Source organism: Mesoplodon bidens (genome assembly GCF_964165515.1).
Source record: "Mesoplodon bidens genome assembly, chromosome: 6".
Taxonomy (NCBI): domain Eukaryota; kingdom Metazoa; phylum Chordata; class Mammalia; order Artiodactyla; family Ziphiidae; genus Mesoplodon; species Mesoplodon bidens.
The window spans coordinates 39,901,754-39,915,984 of record NC_138162.1 but is presented as its reverse complement, the minus strand read 5'-3'; the positions used below and the strand labels follow the sequence as shown (position 1 = coordinate 39,915,984).

Sequence of the window (14,231 nt, the reverse complement as noted above, 5' to 3'; positions counted from 1 at the left end):
ACTCTTAACCAGAATGATCCTGGTCCTAACAGGGTGCTCTGAGGACAGTGGAGTGTTTGCCATCAACCCCAAACACTCTGTATTCTACTTGTATTCGACTTCATGTGACACTATGAGATTTTTCGTGAATGAACTTCAGGTTGCTGATAATCACTGCCTCAAAGGCAGAAGGGAAGAATATTCATTTCTAGGAAACAAATACACACGTTTTACCTCAAAAAGTCCCCCAAACTCCCCTTCTTCTCCCCCATGACAAAAGAAAGCAAGAGGGCTGGGTGAGAAAGACACGCCAGGCCCATTCACTGTTTCGTGCCACATCAGGTGCTAAGCCATGGGTTCTTCGATACAACCAGAAATTCCACTCAGAGCAGGAAAAACACATTCAAACTCCCAACTTCAAACAGCAACTCAGTTGCTTCTCCAGCCCTGGGTGAGTGAACATGATTCTGTCAATTTGTTCCATCTGTTCGACTTGTGGAGCTAATACAAGCTGTGGGATCGGCTGCCAGGTTGTGTAAAGATCACAGCCGACACCTATTCACTCTGGACTGTTCTCTTCCTCTCTGCCACCCTTCCTCCAAGAGGGGCTGTGGAGGAGAGAGGAGGAGGAATCTTGTGAGCATGTGTGTGCAGGGAAATACCTCACAGGGTAAATTTGGATCAGATTGAGAACAGGAAGCCACAGGCCAATAGAAGGGGGCTCTGTGAGAACAGATGACAAACCGCAAGGCCAAGGAGGGGAAGGAAAGAGCTTTCTGGGCTTGGGGGATGGGCGCGCCCACCAGCCCACCACACACAGCTGCGCTTGGCCTCTGTAATCAAAACCATCATTACAGACCTGACGGTTTGGCTACAGCTGTAAAGAGATAAGCGTGTTGGAAGAGAAAACAGGGCCCTGGTGACCCGGCCCTCGGGTCTGAGCAATTGCTGGCTTGCACACGCTCTCCTCTGACACCCCCCCTCTTCCGTCGCCCTGCTCCCCCAAACCACCTCCCACGTTGAGCTCCCAAGCCCCAGCAGCCCGGGAAGCCACATCTTCTGAACCAGCTGCACGTGCACGGGTTAGACGTGGCCAGTAAGGAGGGAGGAGGGTTTGTTTCATTTCACGACACGCCCCCGCTCCCCGCAACACACAGAACTGGTTCCGTTCGTGCTCAAAATGGTTAAACTCTTGGGGTTTGAAGTTGGGGGGAGAAGGGAACACAGGACTCACACACACACACACTCTCTCTCTCTCTCTCTCTCTCTCTCGTTCTCTCTCTCTGTCCCAACTAAACATTCCTTCCGACATTGCTGTGGGCGTTGTTTTCACAGGAACAATTTGGGGATGAGGGCCTCGGGCTCGGTGGTGAAAGGCAGCCGTGTTCGGGGAACGTGGAGTGGCCGCAGGGCCGGGCGGGGAGACCACCGGGATGGTTGCGCTCCCCTCTCACACAGACTGTTTTTCATAGCGAGGCATGCATACAACCATCAGTACTGAACAGATGTTATTTTATTACCTAAAGCCTTTTTTTCCTGTTTTTGAAAAAAATAAACAGGAGAGAAAAAAACAACCCCTACCAGAAAAGAGGCCTGTTTTGTTTTCCTCACCATAATAGAATTTCCATTACTTTGTGGCTTGTATGGCACTTTAACCCTTTCCTCTTGACCTGCTATCCTGAGAAGCAGAGCTCATGCTTATTGTGAGTGTGGGGCTGTCTAAGCATTTTACATTGATTACCCCTCACTTAATTCTTACAACGACCTCAGGAGATAGCCTACTAGTATTATGGTTCCCACTTTACAGATGAGGCTTGGGAACGTGAAGTAACTTGAGGAAAGTCACCCAGCAGGTAAGTGCTGGAGCTAAGCTTTGAACCCAGGCAGCCTCTTCCAGAGTCAGCTGGAACCACGGATACTCTAAATTGCCCTGAATGCACTACGGTGCCCAGGAAACAAACATCTGTTGAAGGCGTGAGAATAAGATAGCAGAGTTAATATGGGCACCAATGACATCTGGTGGCAAATAGGGGGCCCCAAAAATCTGAGTGCGGTTTTAAGATATTTATACTCTAAGACTCTGGGGACACCCTACAGTGAAACAAGGAAAGAAAGATCTGATTTGGGGAGGTCAATCCTGTTGGCAATTCCACTCAACGCATCACCTACGCCGCTGGCCCGCTACTCGCCATTCACTCTGCTGGGGCTTCACGATGAGTGAGAAATAATCACTGACTTCACAGAAAAGTTAAGTTCTTTCATAATCAGTGTATTATTTTCTGATTAATTATCAAAAGGCTCAAGTAACAATGGTTTGGCCTAAGTGCACGCACACTACACAGTCTTGACACAAAACAAGCAACAAGGATTTGCTTCTTCCCTTGGCCAAATATTTCACATTCCAACACCTGCATACTGTAGGAGAGAACTGTGACGTTTCACTTATTTTATGGCAAAACATGAAAGTTTTAGCTAGAACTTTTTCATTTAAAATATTTTATACTAGAAATTATTTTCTAGTGTGAAGTTCTGAGTTAATTATCTCAATTGCCAATTTTTCTTTGATACAGGACGCTAAAAAGAAGATGCTAATCTAAATTTTATTTGCATATTTCAGTGTGAAATATAAACAAATACCATTTGTACAGTGTGGTTTTTATCTCCAAGGTCACCTTATTTGCATGTATGTTTAAAGGTGACATTTGAGATAATTTCTGTATTACCATTATACATTTTTATGAGTAAATCCCTCCCCCGCAAAACTACTGGAATGTTGCTAAAGACCAATGGGATGACATGGTTTGTAACGGTCATTCCATTAAAAACTAATGAGGGTCCCATCACTTAGCAACCACACAAAGTGCTTTGAAGGAAAGCTGACTCAAGGATAACTACTTCCTAAGAGGAAATGTTCAAAGACCAAATCAACCCCTCAATAGGCCTGAAAAATGTCTAGGCAGCCGGTGGTCCCAGTATCTAGCCATCCCGTGTACACTGCTCTGCTGGACCTTGGTAGAGTCAGATGCAGAGGTCTAGGGCTGGCTGGAACGCCGACCAGTGGGCATGAATGGATCTTACTTGGTCTAGGTGGGTGCTGTTCACTTAGCAATCAAAACATGATTCAAATGCACCTTTTAAAAAGATTCCCAAGTCCAACTGCTTTAGGTCTTTAAAGGGATGAAAGCATGGGGATAATTTAAGTAGGCTATTAAAAGGTTAGCCCTCTGCACTGCCTGGAGACAATGCCCCTCTACCCGCTTACGAAGCTCTGCCTAACATGCCATATTGAACATCCAAAGGAATGGCCGAAGACACTGAAATCAATCCCAGGATAACCCTCCTTTGCTCAGATACTGGCAGTGCTCCGCAGATCTCTTTGTTATTTGTGGCAAGTTATTTGCATGTCTTTGGCCAAAGGGGGAAAAATGAAAAGCAGGGAATCTCTCAACTTTCCCGTCCTCTTTTGATTCATCATTTGAAAAAAAAAAAACAAAAAACAAAAAACAAAAAACCCACTGCTTCCCAAACTACTGTAAAAAATAAGACTGGGAACAAATTCAAGTTAATCTCACGAGCATGTTAAAAAATAATGTTAATGTCATGTAGTTCACTTTGCCTTCCTCAGAAAAAGAGGTCAAATCTGGTATACATGCACGAACAAAATTCTAGGAACACGAGTCAAAGACAAAAACTGTACTGAAGAATTTTCAAATCAAATTCAAGTTGTTTACCATTTCATGCAAACTCACAGGGAAATTGGCTGCTTAATCTTTACATACAAGTGTATTGACTTAAGACCAAAAAAGGCACTTAAATCTGTGTTTAAACAAGCCTAATTAAGTGGGAAATTAAGACAATCATTTGGATAACTTAAGCCAAAAAATGTTGGGGCCATAATTATTTGGGTATTTCAGTAAGAGTATTTTTGCTTGAATTGTGTGGATAATTATCTTGATTCTCCACTTTACTTTGCATGTGTCAACACAGAATAAATGAACAGATGTTCTTAGAATCACTGAATACATTCATATTCAGTCAGCAGTTAGGAGCAAGTTTAGGCCCTCTTTCTCTCCAGTTGACTACTATTTCCTAGAAATGTTTCTAAGAGCAAGGTAAGAAGCTGAGAAAGGCATTTTAAAGCAGAAATTGATTATTTATGATATACTAGGAGATGTGATCAAGCAATTAAGCTTACTCCATACGTTAAGTCAAAAGATGGTCAAAATATGGAATTTTAAATTATATTCACCAATGATGCAAAACTACTGATGTAGTAAGTTACAATTTGGCAGTGAGTCAGCCTAGAAATTCCATTAACACTTGGATTTCACTTGGTCACCAAACCAAAAAAAAAAAAGAGTACTAGAAGCATCCAGCTCCATATTTTATAACCTACTTTCCCATTTCCTGCTTTAAAATGCCTTTCTCAGCTTCTTACCTTGCTCTTAGAAACATTTCTAGGAAATAGTAGTCAAATGGAGAGAAAGAGGGCCTAAACTTGCTCCTAACTGCTGACTGAATATGAATGTATTCAGTGATTCTAAGAACATCTGTTCATTTATTCTGTGTACTCATAAATTCTTACAGAAGTGCCTGAATCAGCCATCTGAACTGTTTGCATCATTTTATAGGTAAAAACCAGATTTGGGAGCTGCCCCAGAAAGAGTCTATATAAGAATTTTAAGCAACAATTAGAAGTCAATGAAACATGTCAGTGTTACATTATAATCTAAGACTTTAATAAAGGAAACAAAGGGAACTTGTAGAAGCTGAACACAACAAAGACCAAATGGTGAATGTCTACATAGGACAAGGGCCCTCCAGCAGCATCTTACCTTGGAGCCAGTCTCTGAAGTAGTGCAGCCACATTTTGGGAAGCTGTTTATTTTCTTCCAACATGACATACTTCACATTACTGAAACTCTTATGAAGGTCGTAAAGTAAGTGCTGGATATTCGGGTAGTCTGCTTTCTGAGTGACTATATACATGTTGTAGAAAGAGAAGTATTTGAACTGTGCAGCAATAAAGTCATATTCTCTAGTTTCCCGAGGCACAATGTCTGTAAGGTCCAGCCCATCACGCACTCGGGTGGTCCCATAAAGGCTGACCCCCAGCAGGCCCAGGAAAAGGAAGATCACCACGACCTGCAACAGAGTAAGGGGCCCGAGATCAGACCCGGAGGAACATAACCGACTCTCCCTTGACAAAGATGAGCTGTTTGGTTTATACCTCACTCTTACCATCACATTATCTGATGTACAGTGTAGGGGTCGTTTTCCCAGAGGAAAAAACATAAAATCATGGTAATTGCATTTTTGAAACAAGCGCATTTAGAATAAAATCTTTAAAATGCAAGGAGTTGACGTAAATTGAAAGAAACATTGGCCACATAGAGACGCACTCCTGTAGAAGATGAGCTCATTAAAATGGCCTCAAGCTCTAAATGGACTGACTCGTTAGGAGGCCTGAGATACATCACATCTGAGGAAGCAATCTGATGAATTCCAAAGGTGCCTGCTCTGTTATTTTTTGCAGACAGTACGAGTCTTCTGTTTTGGTAATTACCTTGGCTTTTGGTTTCAAGAGGAAAGGGGCATAGTGCTTCTCGGCAAAAGATGAGAGTGTCCACCTGCTGCAGGGGGGCTCAAGGCAGTGGAGACTAGAGTCAGAGAACTGGGAGAGCAGGTCCCTCGTGGAGCTGGTGCTCTCAGGGCTCTGGCAGCTGAGCGTGTCCTGGGCCACGGTGACGGGCTGCACGGAGATCTCGGAGCGCGGCTCGGCAGTGGTGTAGTACACGTGCGTGTGTGGGTCGTACTCTGTGCGAAGCTGCACCGTGGATTGCATGGTGATCTGGGTTTCGTGGGCGAAGCTGTGGCTGCTGTAGGGGGGCGGGGGGCTGTAGCGGGTGTTATTGTGAGTCTCTGTGTAGGCCTGGGGTTCAACCTGAATCACTCTGCTGACACAGGGGCTGAAAGAGGGGGAAATACGTTGGAATGGTATACCGAAACGGGGGAATGGTGCTTTCATTTCTGCCAGTGACTGACATTATCCACTTTACACAGCTCTGATTTAGGAGCAAAACATAGCACTGAACTCCACAAACACCATCCGGTTTATCTAGCCGGACACAGACATGAGTCAATCAAAGGAGGCCAAATGGATGGTTGATCCTGAATTTGGCTGACAAAAATCAAGTTACATGCTGATGAACCTCTTAATGCATAATTCCTTAAAAAAAACCCCAAACCAAATCACTCAAAGGGTGATATGTTTTCCAGATGGTGGTTTTCAACCTTTGTTCTGCCCTAATCCATAGAGATACAACACATTCCCAACAACCAGCAATATTGGTGTGTGGTAAACAATGATCACGTGTATCACAACCTCGGGGCTGTAAGAATGTTCAGTTGAGGGAGGGGAGAACCCCAGTGACTCCGATGTCCCCCAGAGGAAGCATCCTCTGTCCATTATCTCCCCTGCGTTCATCACACTGTTAACTACGCTTCCTTCTAAGTTCACAGACTGAAAATTTCTCTAAACATTACCACTCTTTTCCCAACAAATAAAGGCCACAGGGGACCAAAAATGTACCTTGTAAAACAGCAGAAAATATCCAATCTCCTGTCTTCACGTCGATACAAATCCATGCTGAGAATTGCAGGAAAAATCAGCAGAACCATAGCAAAATTGAATACCACTACTACAGCCGCCTGGGAGAAAAAAAAAATGCAGGGGTCACTAATACATTTCCTCCCAGTCAGAGGACTGCTTTGAAAATAAAGATGCTTTAAACAAAATCTTTCTTCCACTTTCCTAACTGAGGTGTTTAAGCCTGAAATAGATGCTGGAGTTTCTCATCACTTTGCTTCTCGTCCTTCATTAAGAGACCATTTGACTAGAATAGAGGCCCCCATCATTGCTTTCCATCTCTAATAATTCCATGATCCCATATGGTACAAACACAGGAACTAAACTAAACCAAACTGACAAAAGCAGAACAGAGAATATGCTTGAGATGTGTTACTTTAAGATAAAAAGAAACAGTTTCCTCTTAGAACATTTCTAAGAGTTCACGTAGCCCTGATTTCTTTTTTTTCGGAGCACTGATTTTACACTTAGAAAATTTATATATAAAGTGGATCGAGTATATCCAAACGTCACCTTTAAAACACAAAATAAAAATTCAAACACGTCCCCCGAGGTTTTTAATAGGCACATTCCAAATAGCCTCTGGAGTAGCCTGTGGGGTGTGCGAGCGCAGTAACATAAAAGGTCAAGGAGAGTTAAGCAGAAATTCCTGTGTGTGATTCTAGTATGCAGAATAAGTAAGTACGGATTCAAAAGTCACTCCATAACCTAGAATAAACACAGGGCTAGATTCTGTAGCGCTTTGGCAAATCTCCTGCTGACCTAGTAAAAATTACACAATTGGGCTGTTAATAGGGGAAAGTCAACAGAGGACAGTTGAAAGGGCTCTCCCATACAGAAAGGCATGGAAAGAAGCAGCATGATGAAAAATGCAACGGGAATGCTAAGTAACCAAGAAATCATCAGAGAGTTTTTTTGAGAAATAAAAACTCCTACAGGGTTTTTCAGAGAACTGCTTAGTTCTAAAACCTTCTCAAACTGGGTAAACGTTTCAGGGTGAGAAAAAGAAAACCTGATGACAACTGGTACCGAACAATACCAGAGGAGAACCTTGCGAAGGTCTCTAGATAGTAATTTGTGAATTTATGCTTGAGGTGAAATAGGAAGCCCAAGTTCTGGAGAGATGCTTTTTTCGATAATTAATTCCCTGTCAAGTCTACAAAACCAAAAAATAACCAAGAGTCTCCTAAAAATGACCCAACCCCTCTCTTCTTCGTCTGCCTTGAAAATTCCTCATCAATTCAAAATATATGAAACATGTTAACTGGCCACTCTAATGTATATAACGTACTTTAAAGACCTGCCTAACATGTTATAAGCAAATCACTATTTCGACTAGAGGATCTATCTAAGAGGCAAAAAGAAAAAAGAAAAGTCAGGGCAGCGTATTGGGTACGGAAGACACAAAGATAAATAAGACAAAATCCCGCTCTCAAGGAAAGACACAGCCAGAACTATAAAAAAATTATAACGTAGGCTAACAAGTGTAGTAATAGAAGCATGCCAGGGTTCCAGAGTGGCTCAGAGGACGGGAGCATGCAGGTGGGGGTACACATGGGGATGGGGAGAGTGGCCAGAAAAGGTTTCTTGGGAGATGGAGAAGACAAAAAAGGATTTGGGGAGGACCAGGGAGGAAGGATGCATGGAGGAAATCCGATAGGCCGTGTCTGAGTTTAAAAGCTATGCAGCACTGCTGGGTTTAAAATTCTGTTGAGGGAAGAGAGAGGAGGAGGAGGAGGAGTGATGGGAGGTCAGGTAGTTAAGTTACACACAATCCATTCGATTCTTACAGCAACCAGGAGGCAGACGTTAGTCCTGCTGTCGACCCTTTACCTAATAAAGACCCGTGGTGCAGAGGAAGGTCACCTGCCTGAGGCTCCCAGTAAATCAGATTCAAACACAGCCTTGATGCCTAAGCCCCCAGCCCAGCTGGGACCTGGGAGTTCTCGTTAGATCTGATCACCTCCTGAAGGGACAGACATGGGGGCAGGGTTAGGATTCCTGCCCAATCAGAACATAGGGGAGAAAGCGTCTGATCCTCAAGGGTTTTCCAGGAAAACTTAATCTTGGGGGGTGGAATCCTGTCAGCTTTTTTTTTTTTTATTACAGTCATGCTTAGAATTCAGGAGTGTAATTGCAGACAAGAGACTCTGGGCATCTCATTTTGAACAGAAGTTCCTGGGGATGAGGACAGAGACTGTGAAAAGATAAGCCATGCAGATGTATACAGGTGGCCCAGATGTTGTGGCCAGAACAACACTGATGCTTTCTGCCGTGGCTGGGGAATGTATCTGATACCAGCCTCATCCATCAGAGAAATCTGATGGGCATCTTGCTTGGTCTCTTTGTGGTGGAAATGGAGAAATGAAAGAAGAAACCCAAGGTAGCCTCCCATCTAAACTTACTGTCCAACAGCTTATTACATATATAGGTAGGACATTTACTGATAAGAAAGTTGCAGAACTTCAACATCCTCTAAAGTGCACTGAAATAATAAAAACAAACAGCAAGGATTTCTCAGTAAGAGAGAAGTGTCGCTGCTAGAGCAAAGAGCACTTTAAGAAATTTCAAGTAAATCTGAAAAGATGACGGTGATGATCCTGCACCATCAATTCTAATTGCTGTGCTTAAAGGAAATGTCCCATTCCCCTGCAAACCATCTATGGGTGGCCCCACTGAGACACTTGCAGAGCAGAGAGGAACTGGCCCTGCCTAGAGGGGCCCTCGTCTAAACCCTCTTACCATTTGGAACAATAAGGCATTCTGTTCTGGGACTTTTCATTGAAGAACAAATACCATTCAGTTACCAGCAAAGCCCCAGTGTAGGGCATTCGTTCTCAAAGAACTATAAACAGTGCCACTGCTTTCTGGTATAGAGGTGGCATTTGGACAGATGGATAAAGATTGACAAGGAGGTTTCTTTGGGAAAAAAATTCTATTTATTTTGGCAAGGTTACAAAATTGGAAAGGCTCCACAAGGAAAAATTCTAAACGTGGGTTTATTACTGGACAGAACCATTTTGGATATGTCCCTCTGAGGCTTAATCTATAGTATCCTGAAAATACAAATACAAATGAACACCCAAAGTTACAACTTAACACAGTTACTAAAGAGAAACTATATAATGGTCAATTTCAAACATCAATACATTTTAAAGGGAATCAAGTGTAAAATTTCTGATGGCTACTGCAAAAATCATGGCATGCTCTTTTTTCTTAAATTTTCTATTCTTCTTTTTTTTACTTTTGTTTGTTGACAGAGAATGCACCAGTATCACAGGAAGCCATTCTCTAGTAAATGAGAACTTCTAGAAGCTGTAGATGCAATTTCTAAAGTGATACTCCAGTGCCTTGGAATAGAAATGCAAAACCAACAGTATTCATTTCATCTCAGTAAGGTGCTTACCTTGGGAGAACTTAGCGTACTGGATTTTCTAAAAGGCGTAAGGAAAACTCATGTAGCTTTTCAGACCACCACACCATAGGATATCATTAAAGGAGAGTATGCCTTGATGAATCATCAGTTTGTACTGAGAGAGGAGAGGAGAAAATGAGAGAGGGGGACAAGAAGAAGAGAAGGAGCGTGAGGTAAAGCAGATAAAGAACAGCGAGGGAAAAGGCAGGCAGAGAAGGACAGAGGCAGGAGGGAGGGTCCCACTGTTACAAGACTCTAGAACAGTTTCTCAGTACCAGAATCTGCTGTATACGAGACAAGAGCAGGCTATCAAAGGGTGCTGCACACGTGCATGCCTGTGCAAAAGGCATCCTAAAACTTCAGCTGTACCAATAAATTAGTGGGCATCTTTTATTTACCTTCCATATTACTGAGCAGTTAGATATATTTTCATTTTCTTTGAACTTTGGTCCTGCTTTCAGATTTAATTTATTCATTTATTCACTCACTACTTCTATTTCTATTTTCTACATGTTTATAATAAAATGAAAATAAGCTTTTTTTAGTATTTTTCTTTTGGGGGGCCTGGTGGTCATAGTGATGGGTACAAAACCTTACACCAAATAGTAAACAAGTCTAGTGTCCCAAATGCAGTAAGATCACTAGTTGCTTAGGCCTTTATCGGTAATTAGTGAAATAAGATTCATATCTGAAGGCTAAAAAAGAGCTGAGTGTGTTGACAAAAATATAAATAGAAACCTAATCTATGATTTGTCAATTTCTCTTCCTGGTCACAATCCTTAGAACCTTTTGGTGATTAAAAGGAGTAAAGCAGTATGAATAAGCTGGATGGATGTAACAACAGTTTTAAAAAAAAGTGACATCAAAAATAGTTTCCTTTAAAAACCTGGCCATCTCATGAATTACTATCACATTGTAAGAGAGAAGGAAAAGGGAAAGCCACTGCTCCTTTAATCTTTCTTGGAAAACAGCTGGAGCTTTAAAATTTGAATTTAATTCACAAAACCTCAATAATATCCTTGAGAAATCAAAACCCTAAACCACTTCAGGCTTAGGAAGACCACGCCACAAACTGGGCAAGTAGCCTTCTTTATCTGCTGCGTTGACCAATTTCAGGATTTCCCACGAGTTTCAAGCAGCTGAAGAGCAATGCCAGTACTTTACACCAAGCATAGAACTGACCATAGCTGCATCCCCAGTCGCGGGAACTCTCCATTCTTACAATTCATGTTAGCTGGCTCTTTGGGAAGATATCTCAGAGGCCTCTAGATGTGAAAGGGCCTGGTTTGGAAGCAAAGAACAGAACCATGATGGACCAAATTGCTCTGCACAAGAAAGGGAGAGGAATTCTGTGTTTTCTTGGGCAGCTTGAGAGTCCGGTAGGGAACCAAAGGGAAGGAGAAGAGGGGCCAGGAAGAACAAGGAAGGACAGGTGGCAAGTAAGGGCTGGCCAAGGAAGCCCCGCAGGCAGAGGCTGGCCAACCCCTCCTCACACAGTGAGGAATCTAATGCTCAATTTTAAGTTACGGCCTGGCCTGGGCTACACTGCAACCTCAGCCTCGTATCAGTGAAGTCTGCTCTGTGCAGCGGCTTTGTGCTGGGGGCTGCTTTAGGGAAATCGAGAGATGGTAGCCAGCAGGGGAAGGGGTGAGCACAGAAGCTGAAAGTGGAGTTTAGAAGCAGGGACGAACAAGAGCTGGCTGCACCAGGGCCCAATCCAAAGGACTCCTGATTATCTGAAGTACGGGCTTATAGGCGTCCCACATGGAGTGGCCCTGGGTCATGAGGATACCCAGGCCTCAGGCTTCTGAGCTATAGGGCTTTAAAGGAAAGAAAGAACCCTAGAACTTTCTTTCAGACGGAGTGTCAAGGTTATTGCTTAAAGAAGCATCCACCCAGAAGAAAGAGTCCCCAGAGCTGCTTTACTTCATGGTGGTAGTACTGTAAACACATCACTGGAGGGAAGGAGACCTGGAAGGCTCGCTGCTGAGTGCAGTGCTCACAGACTCCCCCCAGATCTAGTCACTGGAAACTCACCTGCAGGGAGAACGCCCGCAGAGCGGGAATCGGGATCAACGCAGCCATAAAGAAGGCTGTGACGTTGCTGATGGATGTGAGGGCCACGCTGGCTCCCGTGCGCTTGAGACACTCCCCGGTCCTGTCCTAAGGATGAGAAACCACAGTGCTGAAAGCTGCACAGGGCGGAGTCCCCTCAGACCACAGACTGTGTGAACAATTCAAATACGTGGCAAAATAAGACAACTGGTAGTTTACAATGCTGACGTGAGGGGATAAGAAAGGGATATCTCTGGGCTTCCCTGGTGGCGCAGTGGTTGAGAGTCCGCCTGCCGATGCAGGGGAAAACGGGTTCGTGCCCCGGTCCGGGAAGATCCCACATGCCGCGGAGCGGCTGGGCCCGTGAGCCATGGCCGCTGGGCCTGTGCGTCCGGAGCCTGTGCTCCGCAACGGGAGAGGCCACAACAGTGAGAGGCCCACATACCGCAAAAAAAAAAAAAAAAAAAAAAGAAAGGGATATCTCTGCCTTTCCCTCTAACACCAACACTGAAATTCAAGTTTTCAGTGCTATGTATACAGTCATGTGTTGTTCATGGTTATTACTACCCAAAGCACAAAGCTGCAAGATAATGATTTAAGTAAGTTTTTAATGTGTTAAAAAGGGGCAAGGAGAAATGAGAACAAAGTAACCAAAAAACCCAAAGAAACAAATGTGCACTTTGGATCAAGTGTCCTGAGATGCTTCTAACTTACTTTACTTATTTAGAGTCAGTAACATGTCATCTGACTTGGGACTGAAATATTTACTGGGCCAGATTGAGAAAAGTGAAAGGACAAACACTCAGGAACAGAGAGGGGCTTCTGCTGTCCTCAAAGGTTTCTTCTTTTGTCTTTCTATTACCTCAAAAGGGATTCTTTTATTCTGTCCTGTTTCACTAAATGCATGCGCCAGAAGGAAAACATCATCCACACCAACGCCAAGAGCAAGAAATGGCAAAACCTGTAGTGAAAACACAGCACAGTGACATTAGACACATGAGGTCCAATTCTGAGAATACTACAAAGCTATTTAAAACATTGCCACCAGCATCCCAAGTAGCTTACCCAAAGGATGGCTTACATGAACTCATGTGAAGAATTTAGTTTTATCTGATAGTTAGACCCCAAAGTCTAGCAGTTGTGGCTCACGCTAGATCTTGTCCCTTACTATTTCTAAGCTCCACATACAATAATTTTTTTAAGTTAATAAATGAGAAAGAATTATACTCCAATAAAGATGTTTAAAAAAAAAAAGTGAGAAGGAATCTAACTCATTTAAAGCAGTGGTTCTCAGAGCGTGATGCCTAGACCAGCAGTGTTAGGAGCCGGCTAGAAATACAAATTCTCCACCCTCACCCCAGATGGACTGCATCAGAAACTCTGGGGATGGGGCCCAGCAATCAGTTTTCACAAGCCCGCCAGGTGATGCTAATGCACACTCAAGGTCAAGAACCACTACTCGAATAAATGATCTAAATTCCACTGATAAATGAAGCATCTCTAACTAATCAACAAGCCCATTCAGACCTGCCACTGTCAAGTGGTCCTTTAGAGACAGCACCCCCCTGAGAAATGGGGCATCTTAGTGGAAAAGGCTGGAAGACCCTTTAGGTGACATGGACACACTGGAGGCCAACTGGGCAAGCCCGGAGAGGGGTGTTTGTCAATGAACAGCAGACGGATGGCTCCTTTAGTACCTGAGTTGTTGCAGCATTAAAGGAAATCCCGATCAATGAGCACAGGCCCAATCCTGCAGCCACTGACAGTGCAACCAACAGGACACCAGCCAGCCCCACGGCACCCTGGGACTTGGAGCAGTCCCAGCGCAGCATGGTTAAACAGGCATAGGCAAGCTGCAAGCAGAACAGTTGGGCAGGGTGGTGGGGAGGTGAAGGAATGAAGGGGAATTGGAGGAGGGGGGAGAGGAGGAAGGGGGAGACACAAAACAAAAGCCAAACATTAGAATGTGTAAAGATTCTAATGTTTTCCCCCACCCATCACCCCAAATCAAAAGGTAGAACTTATTAAATCCAACAACAACAAAAATTTACATTACAGACATCATACGAAATGATACGAGTCAAAGATGGGCAAACTGCAAATGGTAATAAATGCTTTACACGACCACTTTTT

General features: G+C 43.6%; 1 protein-coding gene across 4 annotated transcripts in view; it reads right to left on the bottom strand.

The window, feature by feature from the left end:
- Positions 1-14,231, bottom strand: part of PTCH1 (patched 1) — a gene marked incomplete at its 5' end in the record, with an annotated part of 59,338 nt that overhangs the window by 18,979 nt on the left and 26,128 nt on the right. For 3 of the 4 annotated variants that reach the window (XM_081237435.1, XM_081237432.1, XM_081237434.1), the window contains 6 exons: positions 4,815-5,124; positions 5,546-5,948; positions 6,572-6,690; positions 12,081-12,206; positions 12,961-13,059; positions 13,796-13,951. In XM_081237435.1, the coding sequence (XP_081093561.1) occupies positions 4,815-5,124; positions 5,546-5,948; positions 6,572-6,690; positions 12,081-12,206; positions 12,961-13,059; positions 13,796-13,951 (1,213 nt within the window). The remainder of the gene's footprint in view (positions 1-4,814; positions 5,125-5,545; positions 5,949-6,571; positions 6,691-12,080; positions 12,207-12,960; positions 13,060-13,795; positions 13,952-14,231) is intronic. The other variant, XM_081237433.1, reaches the window with a different exon arrangement.